This window comes from Cavia porcellus, unplaced genomic scaffold (assembly GCF_034190915.1).
Source record: "Cavia porcellus strain 051 isolate PalLab524CR breed Dunkin Hartley unplaced genomic scaffold, mCavPor4.1 scaffold_24, whole genome shotgun sequence".
Classification (NCBI taxonomy): domain Eukaryota; kingdom Metazoa; phylum Chordata; class Mammalia; order Rodentia; family Caviidae; genus Cavia; species Cavia porcellus.
The window spans coordinates 22929480-22953009 of record NW_026947507.1 but is presented as its reverse complement, the minus strand read 5'-3'; the positions used below and the strand labels follow the sequence as shown (position 1 = coordinate 22953009).

Genomic DNA, 23530 nt, shown 5'->3' with positions numbered 1-23530 from the left:
ATGCCACCTAACACTTCTTTCGTACATGATGAAGGAAGACAAAAGTTGCATGTCTCTGATGAACATTGAGAAAGCGGAACTGGACAAAATCTCGGGCAAGTCTGAGAGCAAAGAATCCTATGTACGATCTGTCAGCATTGAAAGAGAAACAGCCATCATGACTGTTATGAGATTAGAAGCTACCAAAAAAAAAAAAAAAAAAAACCCCACAAAGTAAAATATTTACATTTTGGAACCTCCAGAAAACAGGCCAGTATTTCTCAGCAAGCCCCAGCTCTATGCTTGAAGGAACGCAAACACTGTTTATACTCTGTGCATGTTGAATACATGACAAAATGACAGATTGGGGACAGGTCAGAGCAAAAATGTGACACAGACAGAGCTAAATGGACTTCTGCAAGTCTCTCTGGGACATAACTTTCTTAAAGGAAAACACAACAAGTCTAATTGTACCTAATCACTGTCCCATCGTGTTAAGTTCAGCACTCAGAGAGTCCTGCAAAGTGCTCTAATGACGACAGGGAGCCAAGCCTGCAAACATTATGCATTAACAATAATTTGTAGGCTTCTTTTTGCTGGAAAATAAAATGATAGATGACCTAGGCAGGCATGTCATTTCCTATTTTGTGCTTTCATTTTTCAGACCAAATTGCACTAAACCACAAAACCATCGTGTGTCCCATGATCGATGTCATTGACCACAATCACTTTGGGTATGAGGCACAAGCTGGGGATGCCATGCGAGGAGCCTTCGACTGGGAAATGTACTACAAAAGAATACCCATCCCTCCAGAACTCCAGAGGGCAGATCCCAGCGACCCTTTTGAGTGAGTAGCAGCTGAGTGAGGGGCCCAGGGAGAGAGGGCAGATAACTCATTCCAGGCCTGTCAAACCTAGGGCCCATGAGGGCAATTATGTCTGATAAGATGGAATAATCGAGGTGGTAACAATATGCACAGCACCAGAAAAAGGTCAGACCTCCAAGCTGTAGAAAACTACAAATTGTGTTGAATGCATGGATCACTCATTCTCAGGCTTTACTAAGCATAAAAGAAACTGTGTGTAGGTAAAAAGAATCAGGAAAATGTGGCATTGACAGAGAATACATGGACAAAGACTGCGTGTTACCCTTTTGGGTTCTGTCCTTTGGTTTTCAGTGGGGTTTTTTTTTTTACTTTTCCTTAAAGGAGTATTGAAAGGGAAGTGATACAAAATATGAACCAAAATATGAAGCTCACATTCAACATCTTTTTGGGACTCCTCTATTTATAATAGAAAGCAGTGCTTGTGAGTAGATATTTCCATAATTTAAACCTGAAAAAGTCAATGAAAATGTTATATTATAAATAAATAATCTGTGGTAATCCTGCCCTAATTTTAGTACTAGAGAAGAATTTAAATGACTAGACAGTGATTAATCTTTACAAAATGAAATCTTTATCTTGCTTTATGGCAAAGAAAATGACTTAGTTTGACTATCAAGACCCTTAACGATCAATGGTAAAATTTTTCCAACAGTGAGACCAGAGATTACCCAAGACATACAAGGTTATTTAACCTCTCTATTCCAATACTATTCCAATGCTATTCCAATACTATTTTTTTTTTAAACCGGGGATCGAACTCACAAACTCATGCTTGCCCCGCAGATGCTTAGGGTGCTGGGCTAAATCCCCAGTCCAATGTTATTCTTTTTGATCTCATTAAAATTTTATAGTTTGCTGGCAGTTTAACTTAATGGCATAAGCTCCTGCTCAGGCAAGAGCAAGGTCGTGAGTTCAATCCCCAGTACAAAAAAAAAAATCTTTATAATTTAAAAACTATTATTTTATTAGTACAGGAAAGAAAGCTGTATCAAGGCTTTGTCCACCCTGTAAAAGTCCATTTAAAATGCATTAAAATGAATATACCTTTCATCAATAATAATTATAGGCTTTAAAAGTTTTTAATAAAGAGGCTATGAAGTACATAACCACTTTTGTGACTAACACTTTAAATTACAGTAAGTATTTAAAATAATTATCAGGACCATGTGTCCTCCACTTCTACTTTCTAGAAAGATGAACTCCTGGGATTCAAAGAGGATTTCAGAGTTGTCTGCCAATAAAATGAGAAAGAAGTCATTTCTTTTATAAAATAAAACAATTTCACATAATATCCACGCTTGTGGAATTAGTGTTTGACTTAATCCTGCAAAATTTTTGAAAAGACACAGTGGTAAATCTTTATTAGTCTCCAGTATACATTGGCCAAAATGTCATGAATATTCAAAACTACTAGAAAAGCATTTCAGTCATATAAGAAAACATCTACGTAGCATTTGAAGTGGGCCCAGATGAAGGATGTCCTCAGTCTTCTCTGAAGGTAAATCATGTGAAAGTCTTGGCAGAAGGCCTGACAACAGAATAATTAGCAGGGGAGGTGATCCTCCTGCTAGCTGGCTGGATTTAGCCATTGTGTAATGCATACATGTTTCAAAACAGGTTGAACACCTTAAATACATACACTTTGTATCTAAAACTTTTAAAATAAAGAGAAAAATAAAAGTAAAATCTTGTTTCAAATGTTTAAAAAAATTAGAGGGTAGTAAATGGGAATACACAGGCGCCCTGAACACAGCAAAACTGCTTTTAGGCACTAGCTAACAGTAGAATGGCCACAGTGTGGTTCCTGCTACCTGAGGCTACTCTGTTTTAAGCACTAGAATTCATCCACAATGACTTTCCAAGCACTGTAATATTGACTGATTATAATGACCTTTTACTTTACCTCTGCTGTGATAGCAGTATAGGATCCTGTTTTCTGAAACAGATCAAAATGCTACCAAAGGACTCTTCAGGGTGAAAATTACAAAAATATTCTCAGTGCCTGCACAGATGACCAGATCTGCTGTCAGGCAGACCCCCACTATAACTATCACAAAATCAAGCACCTGAAGCTGACGGAACTGGTAACTTTCAAAATTAGATTACCACTTGTATCTGTCAGCTACTTAGGCAGCTGGTGTCCCATCAAAAATTGCAGTGTCTTTCTGCCTTAAGTCCCTTGGATTCCTACAAATGCAGACACTTCATCCTTTTGTAATAAATGTAACTTTCAGGAGATGTCCACTTTGATCTTAAAAACTGCATTTCCATCCTGATAATAAAGGAATGGTTACCCAAGCGCTCTGAGCAGTGTATCCGCAATTCCATTATCGCGACAGTCACCTGAATGTGCTCATAAACAGACATGCTTTAGGCTAAAACTTGCTTCTCTAGATGTAAGGCTGTAAGGTACACAAAACAAAAGCAATCTATCTCTCTATCTCTCTCATGGGCTTTCACGTTTCAAGAGGTTATAGGGATGTGTGCTTGCTGTGGAAAGATTAGGGAGGACTAAAAAGACAGGATGAAAAGAACTACAGAAAAAATATGTAATGTATTGATACCCCAGGAGCCTTTATATAATATATTTGCAAAACAAAATCTTTCTGTAACAAGTTTGCCAAACATCCCAAAGTAAGAAGACCTGAATTTTCTCATTTATTCTGCTATTTTTTTCTTGTGAGTTTTCAATAATTATTGACTGAAGCAGTGTTTGTCCAAAACTCCTGTGAAAGGAGTGATATGTGATCAATATTTAATTAATAATGTATTAGGCTGAGTTGAGTTGAAAATTTCAGACTATTATTCTATCACATATGCATGTGTTATTTCTCTAATATTTTACTTCATTTTTAATGTATGTATGATTCTGGGATATCGTATAAACTATATTTCTTAAAACAGGTTGCACAATTAAAAGAATCTAAAATCCACCAATTCCTAACTTGGAACTAAAACTTTCAATAATTTGACCAAGAAAGAGAAGGAAAACTTACGGATAACTTTGCCTCCTGAGAAAATATTTACTGACATTCGCAAAAGAATCTGGTATTTAGAAAAACTGAGCCTATTTTTATGAGCGAAATATAACAATCATGGTTCTAATTTTATGGCAGTCATATTTCTGATGAGATTGATTGAACACATTCCAGAAGCATTTCTGTTTTTATTTAAAGAAAGCCATAGTGTTCCCCCTTTACAAGATTGATTTAATATGATGAAATGTTTTTAAGAGATTCTTATTATTCATGATTTAAAAGTTCATTCCTGTTGCACATAGAATTCCAAAGGAATATAACCTTTTACTGTGTGACAAAAAATATACTCCTTTAGCCATTGTGACAAAGAGGAACATGTTTATTTGCTATCTACTCACTTATTTCTTCAAACTTAGTGTCTAAACATTTAGAAATAACCAAAAGCAACGGTGGTAATTTCAAAGCAAGTAAGCACTGGGCAGTGTCCAGGTTGGTGTCCAGTCTCTGCTTAAACAGGAAAGTAAGTTTGCTGCCTAAAAACAGCCCATTCAATTGACAGAAATCTTCTTTATACATTAAGAAAATCTTGCCTCCCTAATGCCAAATTATCCTATACAAAATGTAAGGAATATCTAATTCCTCTCCAGTGACAAAGCTGTTTAAGGTGGTTTTAAAAAGATGTCATATCTGTGCTTCCTACTGGAATGGGGAAGTTTTTTTTCTTTTCCAGAGCAGATGGTTCCTCTTCTATCTCTATATTTTCTAGGTTCTCCAGAATCTTGTAAACATTCATGCTTGTTGATACAACTGTTTAACACACATAAATTTACTTTACTGCAAACTCATATTTCTCCAACTTGTTCCCAAGGATAATATGAAATATACCAACTAATATACCAGAAACCCGGGTCCTAATATACAACTCTGTCAACCATAAATATGAAGTTAATATGCAGAGAATTGCACTGGTTTTGATAGATACTGCTTCCTTTGCCTAAGCATTCACAGTCAATCCAGCTATTCCTCTCAGTTTTACAAGTTTACTGTATTTTTTCAAAATCCACTTCTATCTCATTAAAGAATTGTAGATAGATTATTTATATGCAGCCCATCTTTTTCAGATCTCCATGTTCCCACAGACTTCCAAAGTTTGGAGTTTTAATCATCATAGACAAAATTCTAACACGTAACCTAAGTGACAACCAATTTCCAAAAATTTAAAAATTAGTATATCTAAATTGAGGAAGGAAAACTCAGTGACTACAAAGGACCTTTTATTCTCTCAGAATTTTCTATGTCCACGGGAACATCAGTTTAAGTCAGTGACTTGTCATCTAGAGTCATTGTCCAGTACAGAAATGACACAAACCATGAAGAGTAATGGCTGTGACCAAGCACCTCCAGGGGACACTTGTCATACTAAAGCTTCCTCAAGAGCCTAATAACCACATGTGGAATCCCTGCACAGTTCCCATGCGTTGGATTCAATACTCTCTATTACAGAGAGTTCTGTGACTTTTGGATGCAAGCAAAATGCCTTCCAAAAAGGTACTTACAGAGCCAGGTGTGGTGGTGAATGCCTGTAATCCTAGCACTCAGGAGGCTGAGGCTGGAGGATCATTGCACGTTTGAGACCAGTCTGGGCTACAAAGTGAGACCAAGGCCAGCCTGAACTGCATAAGGAGCCTCTATGTCAAAAAAAAAGAATTTGTTTTACTTATAGTATCTTCCTTCATTCTTCCAAGGGACAGAGTACACAACATGTTGAATTTCTTTCTAAGTGTGTGAGAAGCTGGATATGGTGCCACATACCTGTAATTCCAGCACTCTTGAGAGGTTGATGTAGGAAAATCACGAACCCAAAGGCCTGTCTGGGAACCTCAGAGATCTGGTAAGATCCTGTCTCAAAAAATAAAAGGAAAGACCAGGGCTATAGCTCAGTGCAAAAACCCTGGGTTTAATCTCCAGTATTACAAAAAGAATGTGAGGAAGTGTTAACACCAGTGGTTTGGGAAAGTCAGTGCTTATTAGGTTAAAAAAAAAAAAAAAGAAACATTTTTCTAAATTTAGGCTTAGTGTAGACTCAGAAAAAAATGTATAAATAATCATAAATTTTTCAAGTTAGGAAAAAACTTAGAAACAATTCAGTCTCTTTGTCTCTTTCTCTGTCTCTGTCTTTCTGTCTTTCTCTCTGTGTCTCTCTCTCCTTCCTATCCTTACACCTTGCGTCAAGGCATTCACACTGAGGAACACTTCTAGCTCTTTTATTTATTTATTTTTAGTTCAAGGCAATCTCACGGAGGACTAAATTGCCCTGGCTGGCCTCAAATTTGCACTCTTCCTGCCTTAGCTTCCTAGAGTGAGATCATAGGTATGTGCCACCAGGCTCAGCTTTAGCATTTCATATTATTCTTTCTTTTACATCATCAAGGGAGGAAATCAAGCATTGTTACAAGTGTACTGGCAAGACTCAGAGCCGAGGTAGGAAATTTACATACACTGCTAACTCATTTAATCCTTATTGCAAGTCTACGTGTCCACATAATTACAAATCAGGCAGTTAAGGTTCAGAAAAACTAAGTTGTTTTCCAGATTCATCCAGCAATTTAGAATAAGAACCCACAACTAAAGATACTATACTATAAAAATTTTTGTTTGCCCACCTTGTCTATTCTGAGAAGATACATTCTCCGGTGCTTAAGGAATAACCACACTGAAACAGGAAGCAACATTTGCTGAGAATACAATAATTTCTTCCCCAAGTATACCAATTCAACCATAAATGAGAATCACAAAGCCCTGCAAGCATCACCGGTCTTTGCAAACGTTTTTGGAAAGTCTGGTTTCAAAACATGTTCAGGACGCTGTGTTAAAAAACCACTCCAAGACGACTTTATGCAGATAGATGGGCTTCCCAGAAGATGCCTGGTAAGGGATGAGAATGAGGCTGAGCTCTAGCCAGCCCTTCCACTCTCAAGGCAGAGGCCCAGGCATGGGCAGACTATAATGGAGAAAAACAGAGGTATCACTCTCCTTGCTGAACACAAGCTTCACTTGATTAAAGCAAAAGAAGACAACAAAAAGATTGAGGATCTGTTTACCTGATGCTTAGAATGAACTAACTTGTTGATTAATTAGCACTTAAAATTTTAACCTTCTTATCCAATGAATTGCAGTGAGAGTTAGGGTTATGTTAGCTTAAGTTTGGAATTTCAAAATAAAGATTATCTGTTTTTCTCAAAACTGCATGTAAGTTTTGAACCAGCAGGAAATCAACTTTTATCAAAACCAGTAAAAAACTAATTGTCTCCCTTTCGAAAACCAGACAGAGTTCAGGGTAGAACGTTAAGTCAGGAGGATAACTCTAGAGGTCTTCTCCACTTTCACTTTCAAGTTGAATTAGATACTGTTCATGTTCCCTTTTGTCTGTCTAGTTCATACTAGCTATCTGTAAAGCCTAAAGCACTTTCTTCATACCGTGTTTCCCAAGTCAATATGCACACAAATTTTGCTGTGATCTTCAAGAAATTTATTCCAAATCGTGTCTCACACCATTTCCCTCAAAAAAACCCAAATTTATGCATACAGACCCCCATCGTGTTTGCTTTCTCAGTCTCAACCTCCAATCCTGCAATTTTCTGTAACTGAGATTTTGGAATTTTAGTTCTGAACTTTTGAGGAGATAAGGTTAGAATAAACATTCATCAAAGCAGTGAGAGATGAGGTCCAGGAGAGTGAAAAGGGGCTTCAGCTGTCCATCCTTCAAACAGATCTTTCTGGAAATTCCTGCTCTTCTCAAAACCCTCAATTAAGCTGAGCAAACCATCTATTTCATTAAGCTTAGGTATATGTTACATAAAGACTGTCGTCAAACACTTCACAATACAAAGCCCTTTACTACCTTATTTAACTGACCGTCTACTAATAATCCTTTAGGGATAAATAGCTACTGTTACTTTTCTACTTTTGAAATCCAAAGAATGCGATCCAACAAAATTAAGAATGACCACAATCTAACAAGAGTCAAAATTAAGACTCAAATCAAGTTCTTCTTTCCTTCATTCAGTTTTCACATCTGAGGTGAAATCACTAATCTCACAGGACTTAAATCAATGCTTTCTTTCATTCTTTCAGACTTTAAATCCTGGGAGTAATCAATAATTTTTTCCTCTCATTTAAAGAAAAACTTAGGCACCATTAAGAAAAGTCGTTTTGTCAATTACGACCCTTAGTGAGTCCATAATGAGAACAGGGAAGGAAACAGATTGCCTCATTCCCCATGCCATGTTCTTATTGTTAAGCCAAAGGAGAGCTGATAGGTGGAAATGTCAGCTTTCAGTTACTTACTAATGAAGGGAAATGTCAACAATGCCAGCTTCTGTTCTGTTTATAACAAGATCTAATTCAATGTTTGACAACCAAAAAAAGGACACAATGTTTAGAGAAAAGTATGTCACATTTCTAAATGGTATCCTAATCTGCAGAGGATGAGAATAAAAGAAAAGAAATGGCTCAAGTGTCTGAAAACTAATCAAAATATTCAATAAAAGCAGTCTCCTCAAAAGCTCAGAATGAAACCCCATTGAATATTTTTTTGTAATGCAAAGTAAAATGTTGGTGCATGGGCAGACATGTGCCAAAGAGTGACTGTCAACTGCACAGCATATCTTGGAGGACCCTCCCCATCACTGGGCTCTGACAGCCTTTTGACTCTCCAGGTCCAATCACCATGGGAATAATATTTGATAAACAAGTCTCACAATGGGTTGCAGTGATCTCTTTCCCCTTCTCAGGGTCTGCTCACCAGGAATGACCTGCTTTATCTCTCTTCTAGAGGGCATGTGTTCACCTCAGCAGGAGCTCCCTGTCAAGCTCTTCCTGTAACACCCAAAATAATAGGAGAAAAGTCAATTACTAAATTAGCAATCATTTTAATTATATTGCTAATGCCTGCTGGATCCTCTTTAGTTTGTCTTGGCCTTCTGAGATCTCTGGATTCCTGGTCACTCTTGGCTCTGAGACACCCTCTTTCTGGGTTTCTGAATGTATGGATTCTGATTTTTGAAATTTTTCTTTCTGACACCACTTTCTTTAAGTACATGAAGTTATATGAGATTAAGTATGTTAAAATGAAAGGAGATGATTCCTATTTCCCTATCCTAAGAGCATTATTCATCTACACACACCAGTCACTGGGAACATGGTCTCAGTGGAACTCCAGAGTACCCTCCCCTTTGCATACTAACCTTACTGTGACTCTTTTCAACTATTTACCTTCAGTGTTTCTTTGATAACATCTCCTCTTGAATCTTGGACTTCTGTCTCTCTTTCTGGTCTTGCTTCAGTGCCACGCTCCTTCTTAGTCAGGCTACGGTCTGAATTTCAAATGTGTTAATCACCTTTCCATTACTGCGACAAAATACCTGAGCTAATCAACTTAAAAAACAAAAAGGTTTAGGAGGCTTCACCATTTTAGAGGTTTCAGTCCATGATCACCCGAACCTCCAATGGCTTAGTATGGCATGATAAGAATGTATGGCTTGGAAGTGAAAAAGGACAGGTAGGGTTACTAGGATCCCAAAATTCTCCTCAAAGACATTTCCCCATCACCTAATTTCTTTCTAGTAGACTTCAAGCTTCCATTCATTGTCTCTCCACAGCACTATGCTGAGGACTACATCACTAACACATGCACCTTTGGGAGGAACAAATTCAGTCAATCACCCCTGGACCTCCAGTAACATCCAGTGATTATCAATAGAACTGCACCCCATAGGACCTAGCAATGCACTCTAGTATTACAGCATAATGTTCACAGGCTTGGATTGGTGACTGTTTTTGTTGCTTACTTATAGTTTTTTCAGCCATTACCTATCTGTCACCGTCTGGGAAATGCTCACTTTGTCCCTTCTCTATCCTTGAAATGTGACAATGTTATCTATGTGCACTTGTGGGTCTATACCCTAGATTGTAATTATATTACATATAGATGTCCACTTTCTAGCTCCTGACCTTCTATAATTAAAGTCTTGCTTACATTTAGCTGAAAAGAAGCCTCCAAGTGCCCAAGAAGATATCGTCACAGCTCCCTTCCCAATACCTGAAGTTCAGCAACAGTTACATTTCCCAGAATAACAGAAAACAGAGCATGGCAGAATTTAGCAAAACCCTCATCCAAATTGTCTGTCTCCCAGCTGACATAAATACAAATCATAAGCCTAGTATAGATATAGCTTTAGTTTTAATGTGAGGCTTCATTGCTAAAATATTTGCTCCAATTCTGCCACCCTCTTTACTTCCCTTCTTCATCAAACAACTGTCTTGCCAGGACAGATGGTGCACACCTGTAACCCTAGTATTATTGGGGTCTGAGGCTGGAGGATGGCCAGGTTAAGCCCAGCCTAAGCAACTTCGTGACTAACATTGAAAAAGGAGCTTGATATGTAGCTCAATGCAAAGCCCTGGATTCAGTTCCGAGTACCAATAAAAGACTCGTCTTTGTTTCTTTCTAATCATTGCTAACATTGGTACAAGAATATAAACTCCACAAGGGCAGGAGAGACTGTTTTATCCAATTTTTTAGTTATGCACCACTAGGACCTCGTAGCTGCACATAACAAGCACTCAGTGAGTATTAATGGATAGATAAATAAATGTTAGGATGAAGAGTTACAGTGGTTGAAAAATCTGTGACAATTTTTTCAGCAAACCCAAGGAAAGTGGAATCCCTAGCCAACACTGAATATAGCATAGATTTTTGCATGGCAGTGGTAGAAAGCAAAGAAGAATTAAAGAAAAATATGCCAGAGGCTCATTTTCTGTATGTAGAAGGAAGAAAGATGATCAGTTATAGAGACACTCCTAAAATCATGTACACTATGAATGACAATGAAGATCATTTTAAGAAGCAAATGTATGTAATCAACAAAGAGAAAGACGAAAAGCCCAGCATTGATCCCCTGCTGATGTTTTATGGGGTGGATGGAGTTCACTTGGGATCTCAGAGGACAGTAGTTGGTGTTGCCCTAGAGACAGAATCAGCCTAAAAATAAGGTTCCCAAAAGGAGGGCAGCTCCCATATCAATCCTCTAACAAAAACAGAGCAAACATGAAAATGAAAAATGGAACACTAATACACACACTTAATATAGAGATGAATCATTTTAGGAAAGTAATGTGCTTAATAAGCTTACCTGTGTCTGAATGTCCAATCATTCTTATCTGCTATTCAGATTAGTTATCTGAATCCAGGAGGACTGTCTGCAGTGAGGCTGCATCCCAGAGGAACTGGTTTGGCCACGGCCATCATTACCTCTTTCAACGTCATAACCAAGCAATGGATAAGATGACACATAGCATAGCAAGAACGAGAAAGTCCTTTGAATCTTTTTTTTTTTTTTTTTTTTTTGGTCTAGTACTTCATGGAGTAGACCCCTCTGAAATATATTCAAGAGAAAGAAATGTTTTGTTCCTTGGAGGGTCAATTAAGTTGGACAAAATGAACCCTTGAGGCAAAGGGAGTATGTAGCATGATTCAAGGAAAAGACAAAGGCCCGAGTTACTTCTCAGAAGAAAGGCATCATACTGGCCATGTAGAAAAGAATTCTTCAGGTGATGGCTTCTAATATACGAGTGACCTAGAGGGCATCTTTCACCTCTAATCTCCTTCAGTCAAGAGACTCTGTGAGAATAACAAGACGCCTGCTCCTTCCCTAGCTTCCTCCTGCATGGTGGTTGGCCCTTTGGGACATCTCCATGAAAGTGAGCCATGGCAGGGGCGCAGAAAGTTCAAAAGCCAGAGTCTTCCAGGCTGCAAGTCCTGGCTGGTAAACTTACCTATGGGAAGACCATGCCTAACAAGAGAAAACTCATTCTGTACCAAGATAGTGGCAGTGCAGGACCGGGCCATCTTTCCAATTTCTCCCTAACAGTCTTGCTAGTTCCACATATTTAAATAAAGCACACAAGTTTTTAGGTTCTCTTTTGCTTAAAACTATTCCAAGAATTAAATTTTAAAATTTGTAGCAATAGAAATCATTTCATGGAAAAAATTTTTTAGCATATGTAACGAGTCTCAAAACTACTCCTGTAACCCAAGTGAACTTAAATATCATTTTATCTCTACAACCTCTCGGAACCCTGGAGAACTGTTTCTAGAGCAACAGGACTGTTCCTGAGCAACAGGACTGCTCCAAACACACTCAAGGCCCAGGGCAAGAGCACAAATGAAGGCCCAGGTGGCTTTCTTGTGCATGCGTGTTTAGGAGTTATAAATCAGAGTAATAAGCCCTGCACTTTGTTCTATCCTCCTACCTTGATGAATGCAAGGCAGGTTTCGTTTCGCATGCAGCATTCCTCCTTAGAGTTCTTTGTTCCCTCTTCTTTCTTCACACTTACATTCTCTGTACGCTCATCACCCAAGGGATACACACATGTAGACACTAAAGCCCAGACGTCCATGTCCATCCACTAAAATAGCCATCATTTTTGGTCAACCCTCAGACAGGCAGTCAAAGAACAAAAACCTATAGAAGGAAAAAGACACAAGCCTTTAATACAGGCTCAGAACAATTTGTGTGGGGGAATAACAATCTCAAGAACCCAGTTTCAGAAAAGTGTGCACACATCTCTTTAGTCCCCAGGACCACGCACTGGGGGACACGAGTGAGTTCCTTATTTTTCCAAATGAAAGTACAGTGACTCCGTAAATTCTGCCTGAGTTTGGTGCCAGGACCCCCATGGACGCTATGATCCATAGATGTTCAAGCCCTTATATAAAGTGGTGAAGTGTTTGAGCACACCCTGCATGCACCTCCTCACACATAATCCACCTCTCAATAATTTATAATACCTAATGCAACCCAAAGGCTTCCAAATTGTTGCTATAGAAAAATGTCTGTTTGTGTTCAATGCAAGCCTGCTCTTCCACTGAACGCTAATGATCTGTGGTTGGTTGAATCCATGAATGCAGGACACATGGATATGAGGATCAACTGTGTATCTGTTACAGTCTAGAACTTGATCTCTTAGAGGTAAATTCTCAGTAAGTTACCCATTAAAATGCAGTCAACTCAAGAATCAAATTTCATGCCAAGATTGGTTTCTTTCCCAAACAGCTGTGCTCAAATCTTTCCATTCTTCTCTTCACTGTAGGAGACGGAGATCATCTACAGCTTTATCTTTCTCAAGTAGTTACAGATGGACTCAGTGTGAATATGCAAGATCTTGTAAGGGAGGCTTCTGTCCTCGTTTCAATTCTTGATACACAGTTCACAGGCATCCTGTCTCCAGATAGTCTCTTGGCCTGGTTTGGCCCTCTTCCCTCTGACAGCCCTGCTGAAGTTGTAAGTTCTTGCTAAGCGTAGTCTGGGAGACCCAATTGTATGTGCTCTCACTGACCCCTCACTTTGGTTTATTTATGCTCCATTCTGAAATTCAGATTTAGCAGATTTAGCAGCTCTCCAAGTTCAGTCCTTCCTCCCGCATGAGGGCTACCCCTGCCTGGTCCTCCACCTCTAACCTGCCTCCATCCTGTTCCCTTTACTCAGGCAAGCAACACGTCCATGTGCTTGCAAATTGTGGGACCGCAGAGACACTGCGTTAGGCCCCCAATGTGCCTAAGCTAATCACATGTACTATGCTTTTTATCCGAGTAAGCTGACTCTGTTAGCATAGAGCACTCTGTTGTTTAAAGGTGTCCCCAAACCATAAACTCTAAAGTAGACTCAAGGACGTTCTTTCTGTGTTCTGGAATCCTAAAACTGGTCTCAAGTCTTCATCTCCCTGTCACATCCTCACCCCAACCCTGTGACATCTGGATTAAAGCCCTCCACCTTTGATTTTTTGGAGCCAAAAATTCATTCTTTCTTTCAACAAAAGATTGCTCCTGCAGATGAAAATTGTTGTTTTGTTTTGTTTTAATGTTATGTTATTTTGAAATCCAGGCTCAGCAGCTACTTTCCTGTTTTTGGTGATGTCTTCTTTGCTCCTAAAGTAATGGAATCCTGAGCTGCAATAGGCAAAAAGTCAAGGGTAGCAAAAGGTACAAAGAATAAGGAATTGTTGATAATAATGTCTTTCAAAAGTATTACCACACTGCACAAGTTTCTTGTTACATATGTTAACTGACACAAGCTAACTGTTCCTTTTGTAGGATGCAACATGACCTTCTAATACAGGTCCATCATATCTTCTACTATGCAAGTTTTCACAATGCATTCTTTAAATTGTGGAACAAGGAATAAGAGTTAAGTAGCTCTCTATAATTGTCATTGAGGGATGAAAGGAAAGGCAGCTCCGCCTAGGTAATATATGTGAGTGTTTCAACCCTAACTATACCCTTTTTATTTTGGCCAAGGAAGCTGGCCTGTGATTATGTATCATTCACTCACAGGCTACAATCGACCATGCATTAGGGACAATCGTTTGCACCAAGGCGTCCCACACCAACTCCATAGACTCGGAAGTATATTCACTTATCAATGTCTTTCTTTCCAAAAGTATAATCTGATCACCATCATTTGTTAAATCAATATAAAAATGGAAGAGACAGAATAAGCCACCAGAGCAAATGAACCTAGAAGAAACAAAGATATTTACTTTAAAAATCTAACCATTTTCAGAGAATCTAGGGCAGATTTTGTGGAACAAATAAAATCTTAATGGGCATTTAAAATGTGATTATAAAATTAAGAAGTCAATGGGTGGCCTGAATAATAGAGAATAGGACTAAAAGACAAACTAGCAGTCTGGAAGACAAAGTCTAGAAAATCTTTCAAACTATAAAGTAAAAAGATGGAACCAAAATGTCCGTTCTTTTCTAAGGCTGTCATCACAGGGTATCACAAATTGATTTAAAGCAGAAGAAACATAGGAAGTATAGTCAAAAACTGCGGGCATGTTTAAGTCAAATGCTTTAAAAATCCATTACAGTAAAGGACAAACGGCCATTAATCTCCCCAGAATACTTTCTCTCACTTGAACACACTCATCCCATCACTCTCGGTGCTTTTTGAGGTAGTTCTGGAAGTCTTCTTTTTTGAGGTCATTTTGTGGCTACTTCGCTGAACGTTCATATTGATTCAAAATGTTTAGGTCAATTTTGGTCTAATAAAAACGTTTTGGCTCGTCCCCATTCATCATACTCAGTGTGCCACTGCTGGCTCTTCCCCAAAGTGGAAAGGACCATGAAAGTGAAAGGATTTGAATCAGCTCAGGACACAGAGGCAGCCACTGCAGCATAGCTAAACACACTCACCAGAGAGACTTCAGGAGCTGCTTCCAAAGCGACAGGAGCTAAGGTTTAAGGGATTAAGTGGGGTAATGGGGAGAGGGGGGTAATGGCAATGCATCCTACACTGTAATAATTTTTAATGTAAATATTGTCTGTATGTTTTGATCGTACCTTGCTTGTATTGTCTCATAAGTTTTAGTGACCAGAAAATCCGAAGGGCGAACCACACTCCTTTTGAAAGCCTGGGGGGAAAACCCATTGCAAGCCTTTCTCCTGGCTTCTCAGAGTCTTGCAATTTTCTTGGCTTGGAGAAGCCATCACCCTGGTTCCCACAGTGCTCACACATGAGAGCCGGTATTTCTGGTGTCCTCACCAGATCATTTTCCACACACCCTTGGAACCTCACTGCTTCTGGGGTTTTGGTAACCTGTTGTCCATTTTTTGATTAGCACAACAGAAAAAGAAGTTAAAATATTTACTGGAAAATAAATCATAGTAGGAAGATTCTCCTTACTTCTAGGATAAGAAAATGCACCAAAGAAGGCCAAGTGTATATTTACATACAAGTACACTGAAATAACATGGATTGCAATAATTTATTCATTGTGATTGAGTATTTCGCTACTCTTCAGAGAATAGAAAGTAATAGACATATCCTTTAGTAATTGAATTCTCACTTGCTAATGTGCTTCTAATCTTTGCTTCTTAGTTCCTCAAATTTTGAGTAAGCACATCCTCAGCCATCCGATTCATCTTGATCTGGTGAACACTCCCAGTTTTATCTGAGAAATCCCCCTGGTTTACTCACAATTAAATAAAATCTGAGGAACTCAATTAAAGAAATCTAATTCTGAAAACTGCTTAGTCTAGAAAACAAACTGTAATTTCAGAAGGGTAAAACAACTTTCCAAAAGACAATGTTCTTATAAATATACATATGCCCAGAACATACACACATGCAAGCAAATTCCACAGCAAGGTTATTTTCTCAACTAAAGTCATACCATAGCCAAATAATTTTATTTTAGCTAACACAGTAAATTAAATAAAGCAAATAAAATTAACTAGGACTAATCCATATGCTTCACTGGAATAGCCAAAAATAATTTTTCCTGAAGATTCTTTTTTTAGACTTCATGCCAAGGATAAAGGAGTTCCTAAGTATAATCAGAGCTAAACTTTCTCGAGAAAACATGAAAATGACAAGACCAACAGATAAAACTAGAAATACTTTTTTTAGTTGTTAGAATTATTGTCTACATCTACCAAGAATGGGACTCTTAGTGTTTATAATACTGAAGGAGGGTTTTTTGTTTTTTGTTTGTTTGTTTGTTTGTTTGTTGTTGTTGTTGTTGTTGTTTTAAGGAGGTGTTTTTTAATAAGGGCGGGGAGAGTGAGAGCGCTCGCGAGCTTTCTTTATGTTGTACTGCCACCTGCTGGAAGCAAAGGTGAATCGAAAGAAAGTAACAAGTCAATCCTCTTGCAAATGAGGTTTTGACTCTTAAATGAAGGTAATGCACACCGTGTGTCATATAAATAACACTTTAACTGAATCCTCAAAGTATCCTGAGTTAAGAAAGATGAAATAAGACAGTATCAAACATCCCAACTGTGCCATTATTTCAGGCGAGTGAATATATTAGTAAAAACCTTCTGATAGTTCTCTAACAGAAGTCTCTTAAAGGGAGTACAATGTAACTCTCCATTTGTAAGCTAGGGGACAGAAAGAAAGCCAGATCATGGGATTTCTCAAAGATGGTTTAGAGCAAGGATTGCTGCGTGGAACAGAAAACAAGATTTGAAATGTAAAAACCAAAAAGGGCAGGGGGAGGTTTGCAAGAGAAACACATTGAAAGCAGGAAGCAGATGAAAGTTCAGGTTGACAAACACTTGAAGCAAGACTGTCTGCTGGCCCAGCTGAGTGCTGCACCCTGCGCTGTCCCAAAATCCGTATACTGAAGCCTAAGTCTTCAGCGGGGAACTTGCAGACTGGGCTTTCACGCACAATTAAATCAGGAGGGTGGAACTCTCATGAGCTTGTACTCTCTGTCCAGGAAACATACAATGAAAGCGTGCCGGGTGGAACCCAGGAGGACCCTCGCCAGAAGTGGGCACCTTGATCTCACACTTCCAGGCTACAGAAGTGTGAGAAACCTTCTTCTTGTTTCTAAATTGCACCACCTATGGGGCTTTGTTAGAACAGCAGAACCGAAGGCCACAGACTTTGATCCTCCAGCTTGACACACACCCCACCCCACCCCGACCTGGAGAAACCATCACTGGCTTTGAGTATGGCTGCAGCCCAGCTGGGCTGCTCACTAATTTATAATCTCAAGGAAATTACTTCTCTGGTTCCTGGGTTCCTCAACAAGGCACGGTTAAGTGACAGGAATAAAATTTGCATCTAGATCTGCCTCCACTCTGCACTGCAGCATAGTGACTCATAATGTTAGCTGTAATTATCTATCTATAATACAAAATCAATAATGCTAAAACTGTCTGTTTCAGAGAACACTCGATGGCAGTTGTGGGAAGCTGATTTCTTACTGTTAGATCTTCAGCAGGGCTGAAGTAGGATTTTAAACATAGATAAAACATGTGTCTTATTTGTATTCAGTGTATTACTGGCATGCTAAAAGGTTTTTGAATTGGACGATCCTAATGCTTTTGGACACTCTAAAGGTCTCTCTGGTTTAACACTTTTTATGATCTCTACAAGAAACAGACCCTGACTTAATGATCTGTGCTTAAATCACTATCATTCTCTTTCTAAACTGCAAAGTAGTGTGGCTGTGCAGGCTCAGAATTATCTCTTCAAAGAGTTTCTATCTGCGGAGCAGATCCAACTGGATTAGACTTTGGGAGGCTGGCTTCCTGGGCTGGGCTATAACTCACTCTCAGGATCACACCTAAACGAAAGGGTCTCCGTGGACGCACATAACCCAGCAGCAGAAATGGCAAGACACTCATTTCTGGTTCAGCAGAGTCTTGAACACCTTCTGGACTCACTTCTGTCTCTGTTTCTGCTGCTCTTGTCTGGGTTTATTCTACTTGGATGTGGGCTCCCACTAAACAGGGGAGACCTGTGGCCACAGGTGGTATTTGTCTTTCCACCTTACAGCTCTGTGACCAGGAAGAAGAGATCCCCAAGAGTGTCAGCTAGAAAATTTAAAGGAAAGACTTCATTTGTCCCAACCTTGATAATGGCCACTCCTGCTCCAATTATTCCAACCAGGGAAAGAGGAATTTTGGTTGGCATTCCACTGACATCATGGTGTGCGTGCGTGTGTGTGTGTGTGTGTGTGTGTGTGTGTGTGTGTAGTATAAATTAAGACAGAGCTGTTCCTTGGGACTGAGACTATGATAAATGTCCATTGCATCTGACCATAAGATAGATCCTGAGTTGGATGTGTAGAATCTGGTCCATACAAATATTCAGTAAATAGAAATTCTACATTAAAGTGTCCAATTCTCATCAACAATTCTGGAAACTGTGTTGACAGTTTGTAGGAAAACTGTGATTTAAGGAAAAAATTGTAACCATTTTTCATTCTGAAGGAATATTGCTGTCAGTAGATAACAGCAAGCCGTTCAGTTAAAAGGGGACCAGAGAAGACAGCTCTTCTTGCCCGCCATGGTGTTCAGAACCACAGAATAAAGGCACCAGAGTGAATCGGGTCTGCCTACCTCACTCCACCATCGAGTCAGGCAGCCCGCCTCCTCCTGGCTGTCCTCCCCCGCTGTTTGCCTTTGCACAATCTTCATTTCTTGTACTTGGATAGAATCAGTAATAATAACTGGTTTAACCAGGTACCAGTGACTGATTGCTGTGACTTTAGGTCATCATTTTCTCCCCTAAAATTGCTGACCCTAAGCCTAATATTAATCCACTTTCATAGTAACCAAATGTTTAAAAGGGTTTTTCTTGGTCTCTTGACAAAAACTTTCTCTTTACTAAATTTCCATAACAGAGAGAGGAGTTGCTTTAAGTACAAATTTAAGAGCAAAGTCTCTTCCTGGTATGGAGAGGCAGACTTACAAGAAAAACTAGAGGCGTCTCATCTTCATTTAGAGCTTGCTGGGCTATAGAAAGCCCATTGCCTCTGCATGAGAAAGAGACCCTGAGAGCTCCATGCAGCCATGAGAGCAGAAAGCATGAATAAGAGGATTGGTGTCTGCCCCTCATGTCAATCAACCAGCGAGGAAGTGTAGATGGACCTGCCCATGACAGTGAGATATGAAGGAGCAACCCAGGTGTGTCATTTGACAGGACAAGGATAGGAGGATTTCCCAAGAGTCAAAGGGGAAACCACGTGACATTCACGCTTGCAATATTTTTAAGGTCTCGGTGCAGGAGAACGGCCTGCCGAGGAAAGAAAAGGGCAGGTGGCCTGGCAGACAGGAATTAAAGGAGGTGGAACCAAGAGCTCAGCCAGCCAGAAAACACATCAATCATTGTCAGCAGGGTCCTGGAAACTCACCCTGAGGGGAAGCCAGTGGCTGAGTACCTCCCATAACAGAATAAACCCAGCAGCCGGCCCGAGAGAGCTGCAGGGAGAACCATGTTAGCACAGAGCTCGGCCTCTTTCCTCCAGTCCCTTCAGTGCTGAAGAAGAACAAAACAGAGAGATGGAAAGTGAGGTGCAGAGGATGAGAGGACAGTGCTGCCGGCCTGCCCTCTCCACGGCTTACTCTACCATCACAAACGAGCTCTGTGTTGGGGGAGAAAGAGAATGAAGCTCCAAACTGAGTGGAAATTAGACTTTAATTCAGATGGACTGAGGTTTTATTTAGTACCTGAAGAAGGAAGTGTTCTTTCCACTGAAATTATCTACAGCTAAACTCCGGAACCTGCTCAAGATGGCACCAATAAGCAGTGAAGAATAATGTGGCAGAAGGCATTTAAAAGAAATTATGGAAATGAAATGAGGCAGTTTCCTGTTTGTGCTTTATCAAGTTCAATCAATACAGGCCAGGTTGTGCTGCCATCTTTCATTTGAAGTGAAAGGTTTTCCTTTTTTTTTTTTGTACCAGGGATCAACTCATGCTTGCAGGAGGCGCTTACACAGCTGAGCTAAACCCCCTAAACCCCCTTTCATCTTGATGAAGGGATCTGAGCAAAACTGAGCAAAGGAGAGGACTAACTGCCCAGAAATGTTTTATGACAGCTGTTTTCCATAATCTGTGTTAAAAAAAAAAAAAAAACTCTATCTGGAGATTTCTGTCATTTGATTTGGATCTTCAAGGATTAAGGAATTTTGAAAAGGTGGGAAAGAGAGACAAAGTCATTCAAAATACAGGCAATAATGGGTTGAGCCGTGGAGGCAGTTTCAGGCCAAACTGGATACACTAGTTTGAATGGAGTCTTGCCCCACTAAAAAGCACTGTCATTCTTAAAAACAAAAATTAACATGGAGTTCAGCTGCTTGGGATTTTATTCTTTAAGTAAAACTGTAGATTTTTGAGCAGCAGATTACAGGCTTTTATCTGTGCTTTAGGAAAATCACTCTAGTGAAAAAATCTCCTGACCAGATTGGCTGGAGTAGGAAGAAACTGGATGCCCTTATATTGGCCAACAAGTTCATATGAGGTCAATGTTGAGGGGGAAATTATGACTGGGGCTATAAATGAGAAGGAAAAAAGAACAGAACAAGTAAAGACATGAGTTAGAGTTAAGCGTCCTGCACACACCTGTCACTGTGAATATAATATGTTGGATGTCAGAGTTCTAAAAGCATGGCCTACGAGACTTCCACAGAAATCACCTCATTTTATTAGGAAACCTTGAGAGCCCAAAGGGCCAGCAGTGCTTACAGACTCTGCCAACGCCCTGCAGAGCAAATGGACAACTCTGTTTCCTTGCAGGTATTGGGGACACCTGGCAGGGCTGATGCAGAAACAGCTCTGTCCCCTCCCTGACAGGAAGGCACTGGGGAGCAGCTCTCTCTCAGGCCCAGGTGCCACATGGCTTCATTCCACAGGGCCTTACTGCCTTCCGCAAATGACAGGCAGAAAAGAGAAACCACCACAATGAACGTGGATTGGTTCCCCCCACCCACCCACCCCACCCCCGCAGAAACTCTTACACCCACCACAGCCAGATAAGAGGACAACCTGCACACTGTTGGTCTCCATTTGCCTCGTCCACACCCACCAAAACTCCTTGCCTCCATGTGGACTGAGGAAGAGTTCACACAGGTCTCAAAAATAATACTTGATTCAGTGCCTTTCTCCAAGACACGATTTCTTTCACCAGATGGTGGCCAGGGAGTGGCTGTCAGTGCCCCTCACCAAGGCATCCTGAGTCCTGGCAGTTAGATCAAATTGGATACTAACCCAGCCACCCTGAAGAGGAGAAAAATCAATGTAAATAAATGTAATTTCTAAATAAAATATGCTTTTACCTAATTGAAAAGTCATTATCAATTAGTCAGATACAACTTTAATCAGACTTGAATGATTGAGGAATTCTATATGTAGAAGAGCACAGGCTGGTGTTTTGAAACCCCCCTGTCTCGTGCCATTAGCCTTGAAAACCTTTTACCAGGTAACTGAGGTATGCGCTTTAATTCCCAGTATCAAACCAAGAATAAAATTATTTTAATTATGGTCAACTGGGTAAGGTATGCTGATGGTCTAATTGCTAAGCTGTAATTCTGTATTCTGTCCCAGAGAGACACACACCTGAGCCAAGTGCTTCAATAATTCATTAAAGCACTTCCCTGTGCATCAATTAGCAAATCATGTGCCTTGATTACTTTACTTAGGGAAAGCCACCCTTGTGAAAAGACTTTTACCAATCATCAAAACATAGGGTAATAACTCTAGACTATTATACATTGCCTTTCATAAAAGAATACAAAATTTCACAACAGCACCCATCTATCTATCTATGTGGAAAAAGAAATATGCAAAATTATTCCAAGGCCTACACTCTAACTTTATATAAAATTATGAGATAGGTTCCTATCTCTCTAATTCTGGCTTCAAGCTTCCTACTATACCCTAATTCTCCCTTTCTCAATAATTAACTGCAAAATATCTGTGATCCAAGATGACATTTTATTATCTTTATATTGCAATTATGCCAAATATAGTGCCTGCAATGTCATCAACTGACCTTTTTCCTCTTAGGATATTTGTAAACTTTTACAATGTCTATTGTTGTATTTATACTGTTTTACCCCAAAAAAAAATCAAAGTGGAAAAATGCATATAAAAGAAAGGAAATGTCACTGAACTAATACACAGAAAATGGGTCTATGATTAAAAAAGAAATTAGATAACCTCAAAGTATATTTCATGGCAAGTTATTCCATAAATGTCTGTTGGGTAATAAATCAGCCTAGAATTAAAAGCAAGTGAGAGGAAAGTCTGCATTTTTAACTTCAAGCAAAAATTTTTACTGCTATCACCAAAAAAAAGGATCAGCAGCAAACAAAACATGAAATTTAATTTTTCTCTCTGTTTTCTCCCACTGTCCTATGATAAAGGCAATTTCAAGCAGAAAATTGCTGGGTTAATCACAGCCAGAGAAATCTAAATAAGGAAAGAACAATTCATTGATTGAATAGTCAATCCTGAATGGCCATAAACTATTTTCATGGGGTTTACTAACTCATAATAACAAGGAACACAGAATATATTTGTCCTTTATGATTATTATCTTTGTCAATGCTCTTCTTGATATTGTCATTTAAGTGAATTCTAAGGATCCATGTTAAGCCCAGAGTAGAACACAAGGGTAATAGATCCAAGGACATCTGTATCTATCATTATTTCTGTGTCTACTATGAAGAGAAGTGTCCTCAGAGTAAGAATTCAATCTAATGAACATTTTTGCCAGTGTTTGTTTGCACAGCATTAAAATCTCAGGGCAGGGAATGTGCATCTAGTACATCTGGGGAACAGGGTTCAGGCTCAGAGCTCCACCACCTCTCACCTCCTCTCCCACCTTGCACTTGAGATCCAATTGAGAGCAATCAGGGACTTTTGAACTTAAAAGAATGGGTCATGAACACAGTGTGTTGTTCACAGTGGCAGCAGCCATGGGTGTGGCATCTAGAGCCCAGCAATGCGCTGCGGGAGTCCACTGGTCAGGGTCCTGAGGGGTACTGTGCGTCCCCACAGCGCTGTGCTCACCTTCTTGAGCAGTTGCCCCATGGGGAAGGGGAGGGAACCTTGCCCACCTGTAGACTTCTTTTTCTATCTGTTTTCTACATCTGGACAATTCTGAAAGCAATTGAGGCGCTTCTAACAAGTCACTTCTCTATTCAAAGGAGACAGAGTGAGTTTCTTTTGTTTACAAAGTTCCCTCATTTATTGGAAGATTACACTAAGCCACATCTCCAGCCATTTTATTTTATTATTTTATTTTATTTTTATTTTAGACAGGTTCTCAACCACTGAGTTACTCAGGCTGGGCTCAAACTTGACCCTCCGCCTCAGCCTCC

At 39.5% G+C, this 23530-nt stretch overlaps 1 protein-coding gene across 4 annotated transcripts in view; it reads left to right on the top strand.

The window, feature by feature from the left end:
• Positions 1–23530, top strand: part of Galntl6 (polypeptide N-acetylgalactosaminyltransferase like 6) — a 993708-nt gene that overhangs the window by 832062 nt on the left and 138116 nt on the right. For all 4 annotated transcript variants that reach the window (XR_010042613.1, XM_023564834.2, XM_063234753.1 and 1 more), the window contains exon 7: positions 644–827. Coding sequence is in view for 3 of the 4 variants with exons in the window: in XM_023564834.2 (XP_023420602.2) it covers positions 644–827 (184 nt within the window). In the remaining variant the exon portion in view is untranslated. The remainder of the gene's footprint in view (positions 1–643; positions 828–23530) is intronic.